Source organism: Mobula hypostoma, chromosome 2, assembly GCF_963921235.1.
Source record: "Mobula hypostoma chromosome 2, sMobHyp1.1, whole genome shotgun sequence".
Lineage (NCBI taxonomy): Eukaryota > Metazoa > Chordata > Chondrichthyes > Myliobatiformes > Myliobatidae > Mobula > Mobula hypostoma.
Window position 1 is genome coordinate 132,743,705 of NC_086098.1, and position 23,181 is coordinate 132,766,885.

General features: G+C 44.4%; 1 protein-coding gene across 1 annotated transcript; it reads right to left on the reverse strand.

The window, feature by feature from the left end:
- Nucleotides 1-7,705: 7,705 nt before the first annotated feature.
- On the reverse strand, nucleotides 7,706-18,209 carry LOC134342489 (cytochrome P450 1B1). Its single transcript, XM_063040687.1, has one exon. It carries the CDS (start codon nucleotides 13,092-13,094, stop codon nucleotides 11,433-11,435), a length of 1,662 nt encoding a protein of 553 aa, XP_062896757.1. The 5' UTR covers nucleotides 13,095-18,209; the 3' UTR covers nucleotides 7,706-11,432.
- Nucleotides 18,210-23,181: the final 4,972 nt, after the last annotated feature.

Consider the following 23,181-nt stretch of genomic DNA (forward strand, 5'->3'; position numbering starts at 1 on the left):
CCCCCCAAATCTTGAATCTATGTCCCCTAATTCTAGTCTCTCCTACCAGTGGAAACAACTTTTCTGCCTCTATCTTATCTATCCCTTTCATAATTTTATATGTTTCTGTAAGATCTCATTCTTCATTCTTCTGGATTCCAGTGAATACAGTCCCAGGTGACTCAATCTCTCCTCATAGTCTAACCCTCTCATCTCTGGAATCAACCTGGTGAACCTCCTCTGCACCACCTCCAAAGCCAATATATCCTTCCTCAAATAAGGAGACCAGAACTGCACGCAGTACTCCAGGTGTGGCCTCACCTGTACCCTGTATAGTTGCATCATAATCTCCCTGCTCTTAAATTCAATCTCTCTAGCAATGAAGGCCAACATCCCATTTGCCTTCTTAATAGCCTGCTGCACCTGCAAACCAACCTTTTGTGATTCATGCACAAGCACTCCCGTCCCTCTGCAAAGCAGCATGCTGCAATCTTTCACCAGTTAAATAACAACCTGCTCTTCCATTTTCCCTTCCAAAGTGGAAGATATCACATTTACCAACATTGTACTCCATCTGGCAGACCTTTGCCTATTCACTTAACCTATATATATCTTTCTGCAGACTCTCTGTATCCCCTGCACAATTTGCTTTTCCACTCAATTTAGTATTATCTGCAAACTTAAGATACACTACACTCAGTCCCTTCTTCCAGATTGTTAATGTATATCGTGACCAGTTGTGAGCCCAGCACCAACCCCAGTGGCACACCGCTCTCCACTAATTGCCAACCAGAGAAACACCCAGGTATCCCAACTCTCTGCTCTTTACTGGTTAGCCAATTCTCTATCCATGCTAATACATCACCCCCAACTCTGTGCATCCTTATCTTATGGATAAGTCTTTTATGTGGCACCTTATCAAACACCTTTTGGAAATCCAAGTAAATAACATCCATCTGTTTCCCTCTATCCACTGCGCTCATTATATCCTCAAAGGACTCCAGTAAGTTTGTCAAACAGGACCTGCCTTTGCTGAATCCATGCGGCATCTGCCTGACGGATCCATTTCCTTCCAGATGCCTCGCTATTTCTTCTTTAATGATAGCTTCAAGCATTTTCCTAACTACAGATCTTAAACTAACTGGCCTATAGTTATCTGCCTTTTGCCTACGTCCTTTTTTGAACAGTGACAGGGCATTCGCCTTCCTGAAGTCCATTGGGACCTGCTCAGAGTCCAGAGAATTTTAGGAAATTTTCATCGAAAACTCTGCCATTTCTTTCAGTATCCTGGGATGCATTCCATTAGGACCAGCAGACCTGCCTAGGTTTGGGCCCGCAAGTTTGCTCAGCACTACCTCTTTAGTGATAGCTATTGTACTGAGGTCCTCATCTCCCATTGAATCCATGTCATCTCTCTTTAGCATATTAAACGTGTCTTCTACCGTGAAGTCTGACACAAAATAGTCATTCAAAGCCCCAGCCATTTCCTCATTATTCAATATCAATTTCCCTTCTTGTCAATAGACAATAGACAGTAGGTGCAGGAGTAGGCCATTCGGCCCTTCGAGCTAGCACTGCCATTCACTGTGATCATGGCTGATCATCCACAATCAGTATCCAGTTCCTGCCTTATCCCCATAACCTTTGATTCTGCTATCTTTAAGAGCTCTATCCATCTCTTTCTTGAAAGCATCCAGAGACTTGGCCTCCACAGCCTTCTGGGGCAGAGCATTCCATATATCCACCACTCTCTGGGTGAAAAAGTTTTTCCTCAACTCCATTCTAAATGGCCTACCCCTTATTCTTAAACTGTGGACTCTGGTTCTGGACTCACCCATCAGCAGGAACATGCGTCCTGCCTCCTGCATGTCCAATCCCTTAATAATCTTATATATTTCAATAAGATCCCCTCTCAGCCTTCTAAATTCCAGAGTATACAAGCCCAGTCGCTCCAACCTTTGGACATGACAGTCCCACCTTCCCGGGAATTAACCTTGTGAACCTACGCTGCACTCCCTCAATAGCTAGAATGTCCTTCCTCAAACTGCACACAATACTCCAGGTGTGGTCTCACCAGGGCCCTGTACAGCTGCAGAAGGACCTCTTTGCTCTTATACTCAATTCCCCTTGTTATGAAGGCCAGCATGCCATTAGCTTTCTTCACTGCCTGCTGTACTTGCATGCTTGCTTTCAGTGACTGATGTACAAGAACACCTAGATCTCATTGTACTTCCTCTTTTCCTAACTTGACTCCATTTAGATAATAATCTGCCTTACCACCAAAGTGGATAACCTCACATTTATCCACATTAAACTGCATCTGCCATGCATTTGCCCACTCACCCAGCCTGTCCAAGAAACCCTGCATTCTCATAACATCCTCCTCACATTTCACACTACCACCCAGCTTTGTGTCATCGGCAAATTTGCTAATGTTACTTTTAATTCCCTCATCTATATCGTTAGTATATATTATAAACAGCTGCGGTCCCAGCACTGAACCCTGCGGTACCCCACTGGTCACCGCCTGCCATTCCGAAAGGGACCCATTGATCGCTGCTCTTTGTTTTCAGTCAGCCAGCCAATTTTCAATCCATGTCACTACTCTGCCCCCAAAACCATGTGCCCTAATTTTGCCCACTAATCTCCTATGTGGGACTTTATCAAAGGCTTCCTGAAAGTCCAGGTACACTACATCTACTGGCTCTTCCTTGTCCATTTTCATAGTTACATCCTCAAAAAACTCCAGAAGATTAGTCAAGCATGATTTCCCCTTCATAAATCCATGCTGACTCAGACCCATCCTGTTACTGTTATCCAATATGTCGTAATTTCATTTTTTATAATTGACTCCAGCATCTTTCCCACCACCAACGTCAGGCTAACCGGTCTATAATTCCCTGTTTTCTCTCTTCCTCCCTTCTTAGAGAGAGGGACAACATTAGCCACCCTCCAATCCACAGGAACTGATCCTGAATCTATAGAACATTGGAAAATGATTACCAATGCGTCCATGATTTCTAAAGCCACCTCCTTAAGTACCCTGGGATGCAGACCATCAGGTCCCGGGGACTTATCAGCCTTCAGACCCAACAGTCTATCCAACACCATTTCCTGCCTAATATAAATTTCCTTCAGTTCATCCATTACCCTAGATCCTTTGGCCACTATTACATCTGGGAGATTGTTTGTGTCTTCCCTAGTGAAGACAGATCCAAAGTAGCTGTTCGATTCGTCTGCCATTTCCTTGTTCCCCATAATAAATTCACCCGCTTCTGCCTTCAAGGGCCCAATTTTGGTCTTAACTACTTTTTTCCTTTTCACATACCTAAAGAAGCTTTTACTATCCTCCTTTATATTCTTGGCTAGTTTACCTTCGTACCTCATTTTTTCTCCACGTATTGCCTTTTTAGTTACCTTCTGTTGCTCTTTAAAAGTTTCTCAATCCTCCAGCTTCCCATACTAACTCAATGATTATACATTAGCTAATGGCATCTAGTAATTTCTAAGCTAATATTTACTGAATGCAACTATGAATTTGCACAAATTGAATACCTCCAGCATGTAGGATCAAGTGATGAGCACCTGAAATGTCAAGGCATAGAAGGCTGGGATCCAAGTGTTGGAAAATGAGGATAGTACCGATGTGTAATTGATGTTGTCATGGATACACTAGGCTGAGTGGCTTGTTTCTGTACTTGGTGACACTCCCTCTTTCATACTCCCATATTGAGAGTCTTCAGTAGTTTTAGGTTGTTTAATCGACTGACCCTCCAATCCGTGGGTCTTTCCTGCATCCTGTCCATTTCCAAATTAATGACATGCTTCCTCTAGCTGAGCTACCAGAACTGCACACAGTGTTGCAGACATGGTCCAACCAATGACCTCTACAGCTGTATTGTCGTGGTCTAATTTACCAAAGTGCGACACCTTACACCTGTCCAGCTTAAATCCAATTTGCCTTCTTTGGTCTACTTCCCCACTTCATCCTGTTGGAATCTGAGATAACTCTCCAGAGCCAGGGACCAGAGTTACAAAATAAAGGTTAGGTATTTCAGGCCACTTCAGAGGGAGTTTCTTCCACACGTGGCTGCGTAATTATGAAATTCTCAACCTCAGAGACATCTGGAGACAGAATCATTGAATGTATTCAAGACCAAGCTTGTCAGAGGGAGTGGGAAAGTTGTGTTGGAGCCAAGACTGGATCAGCCATGCTGTTAATGAACTGTGGATATGGTGGGGGAACAATAACTGTGTTTTAAACGTATGTTCTTATGTTCTCTGCATTTGATGCTCTTAACTACAGAATGCACGGCTTATTCAACTTTAATAGTACATCTCAGAGCACTCTGCAGGGCAATAATCAAACAAACTTTGACTTTAAATGGATCCTGTGGTCACAAGAGGAGGTCAGAGGTTGAGTATTCCGTGGGATGTGAATCATTTCTTTTCACCCTAATGCTTTTCCACCACCCATGTGATGTGCAGTGGAACACTCTCCGCTCCTCTGGATGGGTTCAACCAAAACAAACCTCCAGAAACTCTACACCCAGACTGCGGTTTCTTGTCTTGGCTACGCTGACAAATCCACCAGAAAGATCAATAGATCAATGGCCACAATCGGCACACCATCTTGTCCAGGTCACATTCCTAACTTTTAAAAAAAATTGTTGCCTCTCCTTCAAGGGGCATAAATTCTGCAATTTTTCCCAACAATACAGAGGAAGTACACTATCTTCACCAGAGGAACTGCAAGTTTCAAGAAGGTGGCTAGCTGCACCAAAATATATTAGGGGTTGATAATAAATGCAGGTCTTGATACTTACATTCATAAAAAATAACAGTGAAGTTTGACACTTGACCCACATCATGAATAGCATGTGTCACAGAGTCACAGAGACAGAAATGGATTCTTCAATCCATCATGTCCATGCTGATCTTTATGTCTATCTAGATGACTGGTTTCCAATCTTTTTTATGCCATAGACCAATACCGTTAAGCAGGGGGTCTATAGAGCCCAGGCTGGGAAGCCCTGATCTACGTGAGACCATCTGTCTGCACTAGATTTGTATCCTACGATTTGCCTATTTCAGCATTAGTTTAAATGTCTCTGAAATGTAGCGATTGTATCCAATTCCAGCTCCTCCTTTGACAGCAAGTTCCAGATATCAACCACTCATTGTGTAAAAAACCTTCTCAAGTCCCCTCTAAAACCCTTTACTCTCACCTTAATGATGATTAATTGATGTCCTCATTTTTTTGATACCACTGTCATTGTAAAAGGATTCTAGCTACCTATTCTATTAATGCCTGTCTAGTCACCTGCTGACCTGCTTCACTCCAGAGAGAGAACAAACTCAGCCAATTCAATCTCTCCCCATAAGTGAACCTCAACATCCTGATGAATCTTGTTTGCCCTCTCTCCAGGCCAACCATGTCCTTTCCATAATGCTGCAACCAGAAATGCACACAATACTTCAAGTGCGTTCGATGATCCTCTGCACTGATGCTCCACAAGACTGCATCTTCATTCCCTCATGACTGCATGGCCAGATTATGCTCAAACTCCATCCACAAGTTTGCAAATGATGCCACTGTAATGGACCGCAGCTTAAATAATGATTAATCAGAGCACAGGAAGGGGACAGAGAGTCTAGTGACATGGTACCATGACATCAAACTTTCCCTCAACATCAGCAGAACAAACAAGCTGATCATTAACTTCAGAAAGGTTGGGGATGTAGGTTCATAAGGTCCTATTTACACCAAGGGTGCTAAGGTCGAGAAGGTTGAGATCTTCAGGTTCATAGGAGTAAACATCACCAATAGCCTGTCTGGTCCCACTATACTGATGTCATAACAAAGAAAGCACACCAGTGCTTCTACTTCCTCAGGAGGCTAAAGAAATTTGACATGTCCCCATTGACCCTCAGCAATTTTTACTGATGTACTATAGAAAACATTCTGTCTGGAATCGTCACTGCATAGTATGGCAATTTCTCTGTTTGTGAAGAGAGTTGTGGACACAGCCTCCCCTCCATTGTATCAGTCCATACTTCTCATTGCCTCAGTAAAGCAGCTAACACATTCAAAGACCTCCCCTCGGACCTTCTCTCCTTCTCTTTTCTTCCCCACCCACTCATCTGGCAGAAAGCACGTACCACCAGGCTCAAGGACAGCGTCTATCCAACTGTTATAACACTATTGAACGTTTCTCTAGTACAATAAGGTGGATTCTTGACCTCACAATCTACCTTGTCATGGCCTTGCACTTTATTACCTACCTGCACTCCACTTTCTCTGTAACTGTAACACTCATTTATTGTTTATTCTTGTACTAATACAATGCACTGTCATATTGAATTGATCTGTATGAATAAATTGGCAAATCAAGTTTTTCACTGTCCCTTGATACATGAGATTATATGAAAACTATTTCTGAATTCAATTTTATTTACTAATCTGACCAGAGAGGGATTTGGAATAGAGCCAATGGAGTTCAGAATGAGCTCAAATTTATAGAGGTTGGAATCTGAAAACGAGGCAGGGATGTGTTGAAATCGTCAACCTAAAGGTAAGATGTTGTTAAGCAGCTGTTAAGCTAAGGAGTAGAAATAATTGGAATAACTGTTATGGAAGTGAAATAATTGGTCATAACGTGTTGTTAAAGTGCTATCAGATTACTAGACACCTATCTGTATGCATCAATGGTGCTGAGGTTCAGAGGATTGAGAACTTCCAGTTGCTGGGAGCGAACATCATCAATAGCCTGTTCTGGCGCTACCATGTAGATGCCATGGCTAGGAGAGTGCACCAGCACCTCCACTTCCTTGGGAGGTGAAAGAGATTTTGCATGTCCTCTTTGGCTCTCAATAGAGAAGCACTGTAGAAAGCATCCCATCCAGATGCATCACAGCTTGGAATGGCAAATGCTCTGCCTGGGACTGTAGCAAGTTGTGAACACCACTGAGCACGTTAACAAAACCGGCCTCCCCTCCACCCACTCTGACCACACTTCTCACTGCCTCAGTAAAGCAGCCAGCAAAATGAAGGACCCTACCCACCCCAGACATTCTCCGCTCTCCCCCTCCCGTCAAGCAGAAGATACAAAAGCATGAAAGCACATACCATCAGGCTCAAGTACTGTCCCTATTCTGCCGCAATAAGACCACTGAATGGTAGCACTGTGTGATAAGATGGACTCTTGACTTCACAATATACCTTGTCTTGGCCTTACACTTTATTGTCTGCCTGTAGTGTATTTTTCTGTCATTGTAACACTTTATTCTGCATTCTTTTATTGTTTTTCCCTCCTACTGCCTCTAAGAACTGATGTGATAAAATTATCCACATGGGTGGCATGCAAGGTGAAGTTCTTCAGTGCACAGTACCTTGGTCAATGTAATAATAATAGACTAACGTATCAATTCATGAGAATAATCAAGCAGAGTGATGTTTGAGTAGAGGTGGGTGGTGTCAGTAAAAATGTTCAGTCTGACATGTTTCTAGATGTTGTCACCAAAAGCAATATTGCATGGAACCCAGTACAGCACCCAACCTAATGTTGTAACGCTGCCTGACCCGCTGAGCTGCTCCAGCATTTTGTGTGGGTACTAAGAGATCTCTTTACTGAATCAGTTTGATGGCATGAAACAATGTTAAATGACGTTTCATTGTTTGATTATAACTTTCTTTTTATGAGAAACACAAACCATTGAATAGATTTCAGTACTGATTTGCTACTTTAATTACAACATATTCAAAGTGCACTAGTCTGGTTTTTCAAAATACACAATTCATAATTTGCAGGTATACTGAATACATTTGAAATATGCATAAATTGGTTAAAATTTAAAGTAGGAACAGGAAAGTTTCAATTTATAAAATTCTTTATCTTTTACAGTGTTTTTAACAATCACAGGCTTTGATTACAATAGGTATTTTATGATATACACATATAATCAAGGGACAAAAATGCTGATAATGCAAGTTAAATTGTTGATATTGAAAATAAAAGGAATAGCATCCTTCTAAATGTGTTAAAGCTTATAAGACAATATGAAAATACATATCTTAAATATGATTTATTATATGTGTTTTCTCATACATAAATATATAATTATATTTCCTATTTTGTCTGAAAGATCAATCAGATTTAAAATCAGTAGGGACAAAAGAATGGAGTATAAACTTGTTTTGATCAACACATATGTAAGAAAATAACTTATCCCTATCTGACATCAATTCACAGATACAGACTAAGTCTGAGGAGTCCACAGAAATGGCAGACACCTGAGATTTCTGTATGTTCAGGGAAATAACAGTACTCATCTTCAGGGTATAGTTGTCAGCAGTGTGGTTTGACAGGCAGTAATGGTTTGAAAGGTTCTGAAAGGTCATTTGGCAAGAATTTTCATCAAACCGTGTGCTTGCCCTGAGCTGCTTGTGCACACACTGCAAACACTTGCACCTCCTCTAATCTCTCATGAACTGCCTAGTTTCCCAAAGATAAATTATCATTTTAATATCTCTTATTTGACATACAGGAAACTTGTTACGACAGATATTATAATCACACATCTGCAAGTAGCTATGTTGCTGTTGCTTTGACATGCGAATATTCTGAAATTATGAGAATAATCAATTAGAAAAGGTTGTTCAATAACTGCAGAGACCATGTAGCAATCACTTGACAAGCTACCTGATTTTTAACACTTCAAAAGTAATATTTACTAATTCAACCTTAATATTATTTTCATTTTCTGCTTTACTTATGCTAATAAATATGGCATCTGCAAATATGATATTTAGGGGTGAAGCAAACGAACAATAATCTGTAATCATTGATCCTTCCAACAATGCAAGTGTAAGTGGTGACTGGTGAGGCACACATCTAGACATGAAGCAATAGAGCTTTATATGACAGGGAAAGGCATGTCAAAAAAACGACACTGTCAAAATTCACTTATAAAGTTTAATCTGCAACTAGATCTAGCTTCTTGCAGCTAAGCCATTTCTCTCAGAACAGAAATTAATGTGCATTAATTAAACAAGGTACATGGAGAAAGTTATTAATGATGTTTACACAGTATGTGCATAATATAGTGTTTCCTAAAAGTGGATTATTTTACTGAGTGGAATTTATTTAACTGCAATCTGTAAATGTTGTTGGGAAAAGGTTTGCAATTTGTTTTTGCTTACCTGTGCAATAAAGGCTTAATGTTCACTCCTTCCTCTAAGCATAATTAATATGGATTCTAACACACTAACCAGTGCCCTTCTTACACATGTACATACAGTCCAGAAACCCACCCCTTTCCTTTTTTTCTTCCAAATCCACTGACTATTGGAGGGTAATGAATTCATATCTGAAGAACTGTTTCACAGTAGGTGGAACAAACTTACCCTTTCTTGTCTTTGAGGCTAATTTGGGATTTTCAGTCATTCAAACTGGTGGGGTGGGTGGTTGGGAATAGGGAAGACATGGTCGGCAATCCTCCCCCCAACATCGTCTGACATCCACGTGCATGTACTTTCTGATAAGCCAATAGATTCTAATCAACACTGAATATTTCCCCATCCCACTGCCCCCATCAAAATTAGGTGGAGGCTGATGACTGCATCACTACAGTTTGTCTGTCAGGACAACAAGCAACTTGGTCTTTCTCTCCTTTTTGCAGATCAGACAGACAGAAAAAGAGAGGGAGATGGAGAGGGAACCCCTTAGAGTGTTGTACTGTACCTTGACTGTGCCAGCAAATTTATTCCATTTTAATATGACTATATTTCAGATGGCATACAGTATTAAGTTTGATTAGGTCAAAGATTTTTGTTGATTCTGATCAACCAAACAGGCTTCTAATAGGCCAAATAAAATAAAGTTTGTGGTTTTGTCCTCAGCTATTCTGATGCAATTTTACTTTAATTAGTGATTTTGTTTCATAAAATTCAGGATGCCGTCATCATTATCCTATTCAATGCTTCCAGTTTCCTGACTGACAATTGACATCTTACTAACATATACCAAATGACATAAAAAAAATTGATTAAAAACTATTTGTATTAGTTGTCATGAACTCTGGATAGCTGAGATGACATCAATCAGTGATTCTAGTGAAGATAACCATGTGGCATTTGTTTACCACTAATCCAAGTCCACAGGTTTTGCTTAATTGTTGAATTTATAACAATATGAATTGGATTAAATTCAGAGACAGAGAGAGAGAGACAGAGAGAGAGAGAGAGAGACACACACACACAGAGAGGCAGAGAGAGAGAGCGAGAGGTAACGCCTTAAGATGTATTTTCCGGTCAGATTATTGACCATTTAAAGCCTGTGTGTAATCAAATGAATTATAACTTAGAGGCAAGTTCTCCGCTAAAACTTTAGAGAGTTCTATAACACTGATTTCGAACGATTAGAGCTTACAGGTCTATAGAAGATCAACAGAGTTCCCTTTTCCAGCTACAGTATAAAGCTTATGGCGTGCTTGCAGCTAGAGAGACTGCGTGACAGGTTTCCGCAGATACTCTTGTCAGAACCACCAGCCGACTTCTTCCTGCCCTTTTGTCTCTGCCGTTACAGGCTCACAGAACAGGATTAATCACATACTTTCGAGACTAAATATAGTGATATATCGGAATCATTGTTTAACTTATGGAAATCCTGGTTTTTTTAACCTGAAATAAAGTGCAGAACTTCTGGAAAGTGAAGACGGGATCTCTCCAGCCAGTTGCTGTAAGGCCAGTGCGAGATAAATGGCTCGTCTCAGCACAAATACGGGATGTCCCCGAGGCACTAATTAACCCAATCACAACGCCAGATACAATTTCAGCGTCTAGCTCCTCTACCGTTTCCAGGGAGCACGGGAGCGATATAATTGAGTTAGACCGGCTGTGGGTAACGAAGGAAGGCGAAATGTTCCAGTCCTGGCAGTGTAGATTGCTCTCCACGAATATTTGTAGTAACCACTCCATTTGTCATATTGCCCCCCCCCAAAAAAAAGACCCAGTTACCTGTCAACACAGGTACCGCAGTACGTTCCCCTGCACAATCATTTGCCGAGTCCAGCGCCTGTTATTATCTGATCAAGTCTCAAACACTGCCGTTCGAAAGTTCAGAGCCTTTTTTTTCAAATTAATAACTCTGGGGCAGGCAAGCCAATATCGGTAACACCCGGTTAGGCTGGGAAAGAGTGTATTGTCAATCGGATTGAGAGTGGGCCAGTGACATACACACTTATCAAAACTAATTTCTACATAATTTCCATTTTTAAACCTGCACTCAGAATGCTTCTGTCAGTTCCGTCGTACACCCGGCTGGAAAGAAATAACTGAATTTCAGCCTGATCTCCGCCGTGGGTTGGATTCGCTCCAGTATCCAAAACCAGCGACCGGAAGAGGTGTCAAGTACCGCGGACAAGATTTCTTACTTTAGAATCACGTTATGTTTTCAAAATAAAGGGTTAGTTGTGACTCGCCATTGCTTGTCCTCCGCTTGTTCCATTCTCTGCACGGCCGCCTGTAGATGTTCCATTGTGTCCCGCAGGGTCACGTTGATGGTGAAGGGCTTGGGTTTTAAGGTCAAGCCGTACGTAAAGTCCAGCATCAGCTTCTCTTTGGGGTTGGCGCTGAAGGTGCACTGATGGGTCAGCAAGGCGATACTGAGGAAGAGATGCATCTTCGACAGCTCCTCGCCGATGCACCTTCTCTTGCCCAGGGAGAAGATCATCACCCTGCTTGTCAGGTCCTTGTTCACGCTCCCATCCTCGTTCAGGAACCTGGTGGGATCGAAGAGCTCCGGCTCCGGCCACTTCTGGGGGTCATGGTTGACGGACCACTGGTTGACGAAAACTACCGTGTCCTTGGGGATGTGGTATCCGTGGAGCAGCGTGTCCTTGGTGGTGGAGTGAGGGATGGTGAGCGCCACGAAACTGCTGAAGCGCAGGGACTCGTACAGAAAAGCCACCAGGTAGGGCAGACGTGGCTCGTCCTGGATGGTAGGGATGCGCTCCCTCCCCACCACCCGGTCCACCTCCTCTTGGATCTTCCTCTGCACCTCGGGCTTCGATACCATGAGCAGGATCAGCCAGTGCAGGGCTGTGGACAGGGTGTCCTGACTGGCCCCGAAGATGTCGGTAAGACTGGCCTCGACGTACTGCGGGCTGAGCCCAGTGCCCTGCTGGTGATCGATTGTCCGGATAAAGGCGTCCAGCATGTCGCGGATCCGCTGCGGGCGGAAGGTGAGACGGTGCTCTTTCGCCTTCTCCAGGATGAAGTGGTAGAACTCCCGGTTAATCTGCTTGAAATCGTTGTAGATGGTGCGGATCGGGTTGGGGAAGTACTGGAGCCAGGGCATGACATCCACCAGGCTGCCCGCTCCTACCGTTTTCCCGAAGCGGTCGTTGTTGGACAGCAACTCCCGGAATTCAACGTCGCTGTGGCTGTACCTCTTGCCGAAGCAAACGGCACTCATGATATTGGCCACGGCCACGGTCAGGTCGCTCCACGGGTCAAAGAAAGCTCCCTCTCCGCTCCTGTTGAGGAAAAGGCGGATCAGCTGGTGCATCTCGCACACCACGTGTCCCTCGAACATCGTCTTGGTGTTTAAGTTGAAGGTAGAGAAAGCCCTGACGGTGGAGTGGGCGACCTTGCGGTGCGACTTCCAGAGCTGGCCGTTGCTCCGAAAAGCTAAACTCCGGCCGCCACTCACCACCTTGAAGGAGGTAAAATTGGGACGTCCCGCAAAGTCGCCGCCTTGCCGGATCAACGCCTGGCGGATGACATCTTCGCCGTTCAGCACCACCACCGTGCGGCTACCGAGCTTCAGGCGGAAGACGTTACCGTACCTCCGGGCCATCCCGCTGAAGGTGATGTGGGGAAGGTCGCCGAGCTGAGCCGCGTTGCCGATCACGGGCCAGGGGAAAGGGCCGGGAGGGCTTGGGCGGTCCCACTCCCGCAACTGGTGCTGCAGCCACTTCCAAACCAGCAGTCCGAGCACCGCCGACAGTACCAGGGCCAACACCAGTTGCACTCCCGGCTTGCTCAGTTCCTTCACAGCCGCCACTTCCTTCTCCAGCACTCGTCCCAGCGTGTAAGTCCGGTTAGAAAGCATTCCGTTGTTTTTTGTTTCGGGTTTTGGGTCAACAGGAGAAGTCCTCAGCGTGTAAAAGTCACCAAGTTGAAAAATGTTCCTCCTCCTCCCTCCTAACACACGTTAAACGTGGTACAAAATATATTCATGTTTATATGTAGAAGGTCCTGGTTCGGTCTTTGTGAGAGGCAATCACCTACGGTGTTTAAATGAAACCAATTTGTCCCGCTCTCTGACACCGAGGGAAAACGTAATATATATCCCGGCGAATGCACTTCATTAAAGTCGGCTGTCTTATCGACTCTGCAGACAAAAAGAGTTTCTTGCGGACTGCTGGCACCTCAACCCGTATATATACTGAGTATCTGTCCGCCTCCTGTCACATGGCGTAGCAGCCAAGGGATTTTTCAAAGGGTTTATTAAGTCATCAGTTGATAGGGCTAACTCATCGACGGACAGAGAAAAGGATATGGAAGGTGCTTTTGTTAAAGTGCAACTCTTAACAGCCCCTCTGAGATCATCGGTCTCGACAGCCGATGTTGATTTCGCATGAGAAAGAGTGAACCCCGCATTTAAAGGGAGGGTAGCTTGGTCTCCCTCTTCTGCGGGTTTATGAGGGTCTCGGACGGAACACTTCCAGCTCTGCAGCCTGCTTCCTTGCATTTGCGTGCGGCGACCGAGAGGGCTCGTTAAATATAATCCCAACTCAGAACAATGTGAGAAGCCGACACCAGCGGCGGAGTTTCTAATCGGCAAACACTGGACAGATCTGAGACCGATTCCGACAGGAATCTTCCCCTCCCACACTTAGCATGCGCTTGTTTGATTATCGCACTTTACTTGCACTTGAAATATCCGACCGTAACGTGCACCTCCGAGGTGGCAGTATAGGAGGAATTGGGTGAGCCGACCTTTTTCAAATTTTAAAACTACTCTGGCCAAACGCCAAGAGGGCGACCCGAAAAAAAACAGGCGGGTACAGTTTAGGAAGATGTTTGGAGAGAGCAGTACACGGAGGAATCACTTTTCAGCGGCTGACCCGTTGTCGGGACAAATTTGTTTAATGCTCATGTTTATATTTTTCCGGCCACCGCTGGTCTAACCTCGGCACCGAGACAAGTCCTAGAAACAGAGAGGCAGGGTTTGCAGTCAATTGGAAGTGTGAATTGATTAGGGGAAGCCAACACAGATAGATTGGTTAGTCAGGACGAAGAGTCTCGGCCCGAAACGTCGACTGTACCTCTTCCTAGAGATGCTGCCTGGCCTGCTGCGTTCACCAGCAACTTTTATATGTGTTGCTTGAAATTCCAGCATCTGCAGATTTCCCCGTGTTTGCGTAGATTGGTTAGTCAACTGTTCTATCCAAGTTGCCCGGCTCCATCACACAAACCTGTCTTCCCTCCATCGACTCCGACCGCGCTTAAGGACCCCTTCCACCCCAGACATTCTTTCTTTTCCCCTCTCCCTTCCGGTAAAGGATATAGAAGCCTGATGGCACGCACGCCAGGCTCAAGGACAATTTCGATCCCGCTGTTAACAGACTTTTGAACGGATCTCCCAGACGCTGAAGATAATTTCTCCAAATTCCCCAACCACTCACCCTATCTACCTAACCACGGCCTTTGCATGTTCTGGTTCTTTCTCTGTAGCTGCAACCCTACGTTCCGTTTCGATTTTACTACTTTAGGTATGGAATAATTCGCCAGAATGGCGCCAACCAATCCCCCTCACACGAACGAGGCAGAGCTTCTGGAGAAGAAAAAACGGTCGTGGCATATATAGACTTCTAAATGGGGGGGCGATAAAGTGCGGCGTAACACGCAAGTGATCAAGGTCGAAGCAAGTGGAATAAAAGAGCAGCTTGCATGGAAAAGTGGCAGAGTTCAAGGAAACTGGGAGACGAAGTGTTTGGGAAGGTGTTCGACCATCACTACACATTTAAAATGATGTGTATATCACGTTTACCAAATGTGCAAATAACATGGAACTCAAAGGACAGTAAAATATGTCAAGGAGATGTAGACAAGCTAATGGGACTGACCGGTGGCAGATGAAAATTAATATGGGAAGTATGAAGTGCTGCATTTGGGAAATTGGGAAATTGATAAATTCCAATTGGAATGTGCTGCTGGAAGTGGTAGTAGATAAAGATATTTAAGAGGCTGTTAGACAGACACAGGAATAAGCAGAGAATGAGGGGACACAGACCATGTGCAGACAGAAGGGATACTTTAATTAGCCACTGTTTGCTTAAATAGTTGGCACAACATTGTTGGTGGAGGTCCCTGTTCCTGTGCCGTACTCTTGAAGTTCTATCCTTAAGGTATATAAACCAGTGAAGAGGCAAACAGGAAACTGGTCTTCAATAGCCAGGCTATAGAATACATGAGCCGAGAGGTGATTGCATTAAACATAGGTTTAGCAGCAACCATAGAACTATGTGAAGTTCTGGTCACCATACTATTGGAAAGACACAATTACGCTGGAGAGTCTCAGGGTGCATCTGAGATGCAGCATTACAGTTATGGAGAGAGATGTGATAGGCGGGATTTGTTTTCCCTGGTAAACTGGTTTATTCATGTCATTCACTTCTGAGTTACAGTGAATGCATTTGTTTTACATGCCAGCCATACAGATCACTGCATTACAACATTGCACCTGGGTAGCACAAGAGGAGGCAATAACACAATGCAGTGCAGACAGACAATGAGGTGCAAAGCCATCGTGAGCTAGCTTGAGAGGTTAAGAGTCCCCCTTATCAAAGAATACAATGTGGTATAAGATCATAGGACACAGGAGCAGGTATGTTAGAGGAGAAAATAAAAGGTGAGCTGGAGTAGAGAGCTCGGCCTTCTGCACTATTCAATACAGTATAACGGCAGAGACAATCTTGGCTTCAGCACCACCTTCTCTGCAGGAACTGATACATCTGAAGATATGGAGGCATAAAAAAGAGGGAATCTGGAAACCCAAGCAGCACACATAGCAACTGTATGGGCATAGTTTGTTGGAAGCACTGTACTCTAGTGGCTAGAGTAATGGTTTACAGTGCCAGCAAATGGGGCAATGGGGCACTCCTATGAGGGGTTTGTTCATACTCTCTGTGACTCTGTGGGAGATCTGGTGCTCCAGTTTCTTCCCAAACTTCAAAGGTATACAGGTTAGTAAGGATTAGTAGGTTGTGGGTATGCTGTATTGGTGCTGGAAGCACAGCGACTCTTGAGGTCAGCTCCCAGCACATCCTCAGACAATGTTGACATTAAAAACACTGTACGTTTTGATGGTTCAATGCACATGTGACAAACAAAACCAATCTAAAGTGGCAGGGGAAGCTTACAAAGTTGTAATAAGGAATCTGGGATTGTGAACTAAGCTGGGACAAACAAAAGCAAGGGAGTCATGGTGATTTTTTTTATATCTGTAAGTTCAGTTGCAACTGAAAGACTATTCCAGCTCTGGGCTCTACAGTTTAGCCAGACTGTGGAGGATTTGGAGAGGGTGAAGACAAGATTTCCCATGGTGATTCCATGGATTAGGGACTTTGGTTAAGTGCATAGATGGGAGAAGGTTGATATATTCTCTTTGGAAGAGGGAGGAGATCTGATAAATAAGATTAATAGAGTGAAAGGAGAGAAAAAAAAACATTTTTCTTTGATTGAATAGTCAAGAACTAAGGGAGCAGAAGGTCCTGACAGAGTACCTGGTAAGGCTCTGAAAACCTGTGCCAATCAACTGATGGGAGTGTTCAAGGGCATTTTTAACTTCTCACTGCTACAGGCGGAAGTTCCCATTTGCTTCAAAAATACAACAATCATACCTTTGAAGAAGAATGTGGGCTGCCTTAATGACTATCACCCAGTAGCATTCATATCTACAGTAATGAAATGATTTGAAAGGTTGGTCATGACTAAACTGAACTCCTGCCTCAGCAAGGACCTGGACCTACCGCAATTTGCCTATTGCCACAATAGGTCAACTGCAGATGCAATCTCAATGGCTCTTCACGTGGCCTTAGACCACCTGGACAACACAAACACCAATGTCAGGATGCTGTTCATCAACTATAGCTCAGCATCTAACACTATCATTCCCACAATCCTGATTGAGAAGCTACAGAACCTAGGCCTCTGTACCTCCCTCTGCAATTGGATCCTCGACTTCCTAACCGGAAGACCACAATCTGTGTGGATTGGTGATAATATCTCCTCCTCACTGATGATCAACATTGGTGCACCTCAGGGGTGTGTGCTTAGCCCACTGCTCTACTCTCGCTATACTCTTGACTGTGTGGCTAGGCAGAGCTCAGAAACCATCTATAAATTAGCTGATGATACAACCATTGTTGGTAGAATCTCAGATGAAGATGAGAAAGCATAAAGGAGCAAGATATGCCAACTAGTGGAGTGGTGTTGAAGCAACAACCTTGCACTCAATGTCAGTAAGATGAAAGAGCCAATTGTGGACTTCAGGTAGGGTAAGACGAAGGAACACATACCAATCCTCACAGAGGGATCAGAAGTGGAGAGAGTGAGCAGTTTCAAATTGCTGGGCGTCAAGATATGTTGGGACCTAACAGCAACTATATTTCATTAGGAGTTTGAAGAGATTTGGTATGTCAACAAAAACACTCAAAAAATTCTATAGATGTACTGTGAAGAGCATTCTGACAGGCTGCATCACTGTCTGGTATTGCGGGGTGGGGAGCTACTGCACAGAACCAAAAGAACCTGCACAGGTTGTAAATCTAGTCAGCTCCATCTTGGGTACTAGCCTACAAAGTACCCAGGACATCTTCAAAGATCAGTGTCTCAGAAATACAGTATCCATTATTAAGGACCCCCAGCACCCAGGGCATGCCCTTTTCTCACTGTTGCCATCAGGTAGGAGGTACAGAAGCCTGAAGGCACACACTCAGCGATTCAGGAACAGCTTCTTCCCCTCTGCCATCTGATTCCTAAATAGGCATTGAACCTGTGAACCTGTTTTTAATATATATCATTTCTGTTTTTGCACGATTTTTAATCTATTCAATATATAAATACAGTAATTTATTTATTTTACTTCTATATTATGTATTGCATTGAGCTGCTGCTAATAAGTTAACAAATTTCAGGACACATGCCAGTGATAATAAACCCGATACTGATATTATTATTATTATTATTGAATTTTTTCTTATTGTATTTGCAGTTTGTTGTCTTTTGCACATTTTTTGGCTTATGTGTGTTTTTTTCACTGACTTTATTGTGTTTCTTTGTATACTGTGAATGTCCGCAAGAAAATTGACCTCAGGGTTGTATATAATGACACATATGTACTTCGATAATAAGTAGACTTTGAATTTTGAACTTTGAAATGGAGAAGAACTACCTTCGACAGAAAGAGAAGACATTTTCAACCAGTGAGAGGTTGGGTCTTAGAGGAAGCAGTGGAGATAGATTTAACCGTAGTACTCAGAAAAGAGGTAGTTAAATACCTTTCTGGAAAGATTTACAGAGCTATGCAGGAAGGGGCCTGGATAGGGACATAGGGAATGTGACTAACTCAAACTAGTTTTACACAGAAATCAAATTAGTGTTGCAGGTACTCATTAGGTAAGGCAGCATCTTCCCGCCAGTATTCCAGCACTTTTCGGTTTTATTTCAGAGTCTGCGGAGTTCTGAGCAACAAACAAGAGGCTAGGAGAGCTCAGAGGAGTATTCCAGCTCCGCTCTTTGTTGCTTCAGATTCCACAATCTTCACTCTCGTGTCCCCGTTCTGCAGCGCATGTTTTATTCTTGCACAGAACCAGCACAAATGTTGTCCTGTGGTTGTGAACCAGTCTCCCAGTTCCTGCATGTCCCCCTCCTCGCCACCTGTTCCATGGGTCACTGAAACCGGTGCCATGCTCCCCACCGGCCAAGGATCTTCCATCTGAAATGCCCTTCTCTCTCCACAGATACTACATGACCTACTGAAGACTTTTTCTGGCAGGGGGCGGCGCCGTAGCGTAGCAGCTAACGCCATCAGTTTACAGCGTCAGCGATCACCGATTCCCGCCGCCGCTGTCTGTAAGGGGTTTGCACGCTGTCGCCGTGACCGCCATGCCCCGGTTTCCTCCCACATTCCAAGGCAGTATGGTTAGGGGTTAGTGAATCGTGGGATGCCGGGAGCGTGGCAACACGTGCGGACTGGCCCCAGCACAGTCCGGGGCTGTGGCATCGACACATTCCACTGCACGTTTGGATGCAACATCGAATCAAATACATTATTTTACTAGCTCCCCTTGGTCCGCGGTGGTCAATGAGTCTCTTTCTCGTTCAATTACTGGAATTTAGACATAGAAGAGTACAGCACAGGAGCATCCCGTTCGGTCCGAATACAATGCCAAGTCAAGTAAACCTATCTACCTGAATATAATATATACTCCTCCCTCCTTTGCATGTTCTTTGTGCCTATCTAAATGCCTCTTAAACATTACCATCTTATCTGCTTCCACCCCCGGCATCCCGGGCATTTACCACCCTCTGTGTTAAAAATATACTTCCCAAAGCATCTCCTGTAAACAGCACCCCCCCCCCCCCACCCAACACACACACACACACTTTAATTCTTCCCTGGGAACGTGCATTAGTGACCGAGCGTCTAGAACTGACAGCGATCTTTCATGCCGGCGCCTGGTCATCACAAGGAGGCGGTAAAGTTAAACCGTGTCACCTTCCAACTCGTGGCGTTCCACATCCCACTGAGAGGCGTCGCCTCCGAAACCGAGGCGCTGCTGAGAGAAGCTAGAGATCATTCATGCAGTTCCTCGAAATCGTCAGAGGGTTGAATTGTACAATCGGAAGCAGCCCTCACGGCTGACGCGATTTGTCTGAAGAAAACGAGCCTAGCGAAAATCAAATTACTTTCGAATAGAAATCTGCGTATGTGTGTTTCCTGTCATGCTGGATGCTAATAATGGAAGCGTTCTGATGAAAGGTCACTGAGATGAAATATTAACAGTTTCTCCCGTCATCAATTCTATCTGACCCGCTAAGTACCTCCAGCATTTTATTTCAAATGCGACTGTAGATGTGTGTATGCCCGTGTGTTAAAGTTTAGGTGTGGATATATGAAGTGTCGCTCTGCATCTGTATGCCCGAGAAGTGTATAAGAACATCAATAAACCAGATTATTTCTCCGTAATTCTGCTGCTATATCTTTGGGCTTGCTGTGCGCAAGATGGCCGTTGTATCCCCGTCATTAACAGCTGCTGACAAGTACTTTCGGGACTGAAGACACTCGGCTGCACAGAGCAGCACACGCAAAATGGCGGAGGAACCCAGGCCAGGCTGCATCTATGGAGAAGAGTGAACGGTCGACGTATGCGGCCGAGGCCGTGCATCAGAACTGGAGAAGAAAAGATGGGGAGTCAGAGTAAGAAGGCGGGGGCAGGGGAGGAAGAAGTACAAGGTGGTAGGTGACAGGTGAAACCGGGAGGGGGAAGGAGTGAAGAGCTGGGAAGTCGATTGGCGTAAGAGAAAGGTCTGGAGAAGGAGGAAGACCATGGGAGAAAGGGAGAGGGGAGGAGCACCCGAGGGAGGTGATGGGCAGGTAAGGAGAGAGAGTGAGAGAGGGAAATGGGGATGGGGAATGGCGAGGGAGGGGACATGACCGAAAGTTTGAGAAATCGATGTTCATGCCATCAGTTTAGCGGCTACCCAGCCGGAATATAAGGCGTTGCTCCTCTAGCCTGAGCGTGACCTCATCGCGACAGCAGAGGAGTGCCGCCTCAGCTGAAAGGGCTGTTTGGAGCCCCGAGTGGTAGTGAGTGAGGTAGTGAGGGGCAGGTGCGGCACTTGCTCTGCTTGCAAGGATACGCACCAGGATCAAGTCACCTGTGACCTTTCATCTGGACATAGTTCTACCATCAACACAATGACGATGTAAGGGATTGCAGATGCAAGATTCTCGGATGATGATGATGTGTGTTTAAATTGCAATGAACATTCAATAGGCAGCAAAAATAACATTTGGTGAATAACCAGGTAAATCAGTGTATGAAGATATAAATGTGTAAACACATGCCCGTAAATTGTGTCCATTAGTTCAGGTGACGGCAGAATGTACCGCTGTTAAAAAAAAAGCTGTAAGGAAGCGTTGGGGACAGCAGCAACAGAACGAGAATGAACATTGAAATCTCGATCAAATTCCATTCCGTGCTCTCGCTGATGGATGATCCCTTTTAAAACGATATAACCATCAAGAGATTAGATTAGGCAGCAGCGCCGCCGTTCATTCAGACGCTCAAAGTCCTCGTCCTCACGTTATTTCGCAACCAGGCTGCTGGGCTGTTAATAAATTGCAACCAATGTAGTTTACACTGGGAGAAGATTTAAAACGGAAGTGAGAGTGAGAGCAGCCTTTATTAAAATTAATAAAATATATAGTTTACAACTAGTTTTGCGATGCCGTTCAGGTGAATCTTACTGGAAATGTGGCGGACGGTTAAACAATTACATGGCTCTCCGCCCCAGTATCGTTACCGCGTCCTGACTGAGAGTGTTCTATAGGACACGCTCACCACATTCACAGTCAGCTGTGGCCTTGAACGTCGAAGCGGTACACCCTCCAACCCTTCCTCAAAAGTCTTCTAAACTTGAAATAAACAAACGTTTCGTAAATGTTGACCCATCTCGTGAACATTTGGTTGCTATGACCCTCTCTACTGCTGTTTCCCATGCTATATGCGTTGAGTATTGCGGGTATGTTAATATAACGAGCAGAGTACTGGGGAGGAGTTGGTGGAGAAAGGATGGTTATTTGCTAACCTCAGTACAAGCTGGAATTTCAGAAACAGTGGTCAGTGATTACCACCAAGCCATGGACAACGTAAAGCTGATGAAAGGCAGGAAAGCTATTTTGTTCACTGATATTTTGTTAACTCGATGTGTCCCGACCTTAACCTGTAACCAGAGAGCAGCCCGAGTCTCCTGACCATTTTACTCAAGGCCGAATATTAATATCTACCCCAGCACCTCAGGAATTTGCGGGAATTATTGGTTGGCGATTCTCTTCAAAATATTTCGTGGCGCAAAGTAATTACAATTCGATTTTGTATAAACTATGCCCCCGAGTAATGTTCAGCTTAATGATAAAATAACTCTGAACCGCCGTACCATTCAATTTGTCGGTCATATCAATTCCAAGCTGCTGATTAGATATCAGAAGTGGAAAAGGCAGGGAGATGCACGAGAAGGGTTTATTTTCAGCAAATTGCCCTTGGCACAGTTCGTGCGAGATAATTTGTTGAATTTATTTCCTCCGTGCGTTTGTGTATGCAGTGTAAAGCTTCCGTGGGGAAGGAAAACAGTTCAGGGGCTTTCCGCTGCTTAACTTGGAGAGGTTGAGAGGCCGAGTCGGGGACATTAGTTCACTCCGGGGGTGAGGGGAGGGTAGAGTGACAAAGGTGCTATGCTAAGTAAACATTTTCTAACATTAGTTAATGCATTTACCAAGTGACGCTAAGAATGTAAAGGACTTTTCGCAGTTTATTCTTTTGTTACAATGTTACGAATAAAATTTATTACTTTTGAAAATAAAAACGCGTGACCTTCTATTCATGGTATGTCTTTCCTCTATTAGATAAAACTTCTGTACTAATTAGTTACCCGTGGATACTGTGAAACACGTATACTATTGATTAGTAAATAGAACCATTAGGGTGGCTACCTGTTATTAATCCGTCGAAAACGGTTTTATTTACGCGAGAAATTCTGTAGATGCTGGAAATCCAGGCAAAATGATGGAGGAACTCAACAGGCCAGGCAGCATCTACGGAAATGACGTTTGGGGCCGAGACCCTTCTTCGGCACTCAAAAAGGAAGGGCGAAGCCGCCGGAATAAAACGGCGGTGGAGAACAGTACGAGGGCTTCACCTGTCTCCTTCCAGCTATGGTGGGATGAACTTCCGGATCCGCGAGCAAAAGTCTCCTGCGAGAGTTCAGCGGGTCGAGCAGTATGGGGTGGGGGGGAGTCGAGAGGAGTTCAGTGGGTCGAGCAGTATGGGGGGGGAGTCGAGAGTTCAGCGGGTCGAGCAGTATGGGGGGGAGTCGAGAGGAGTTCAGCGGGTCGAGCAGTATGGGGG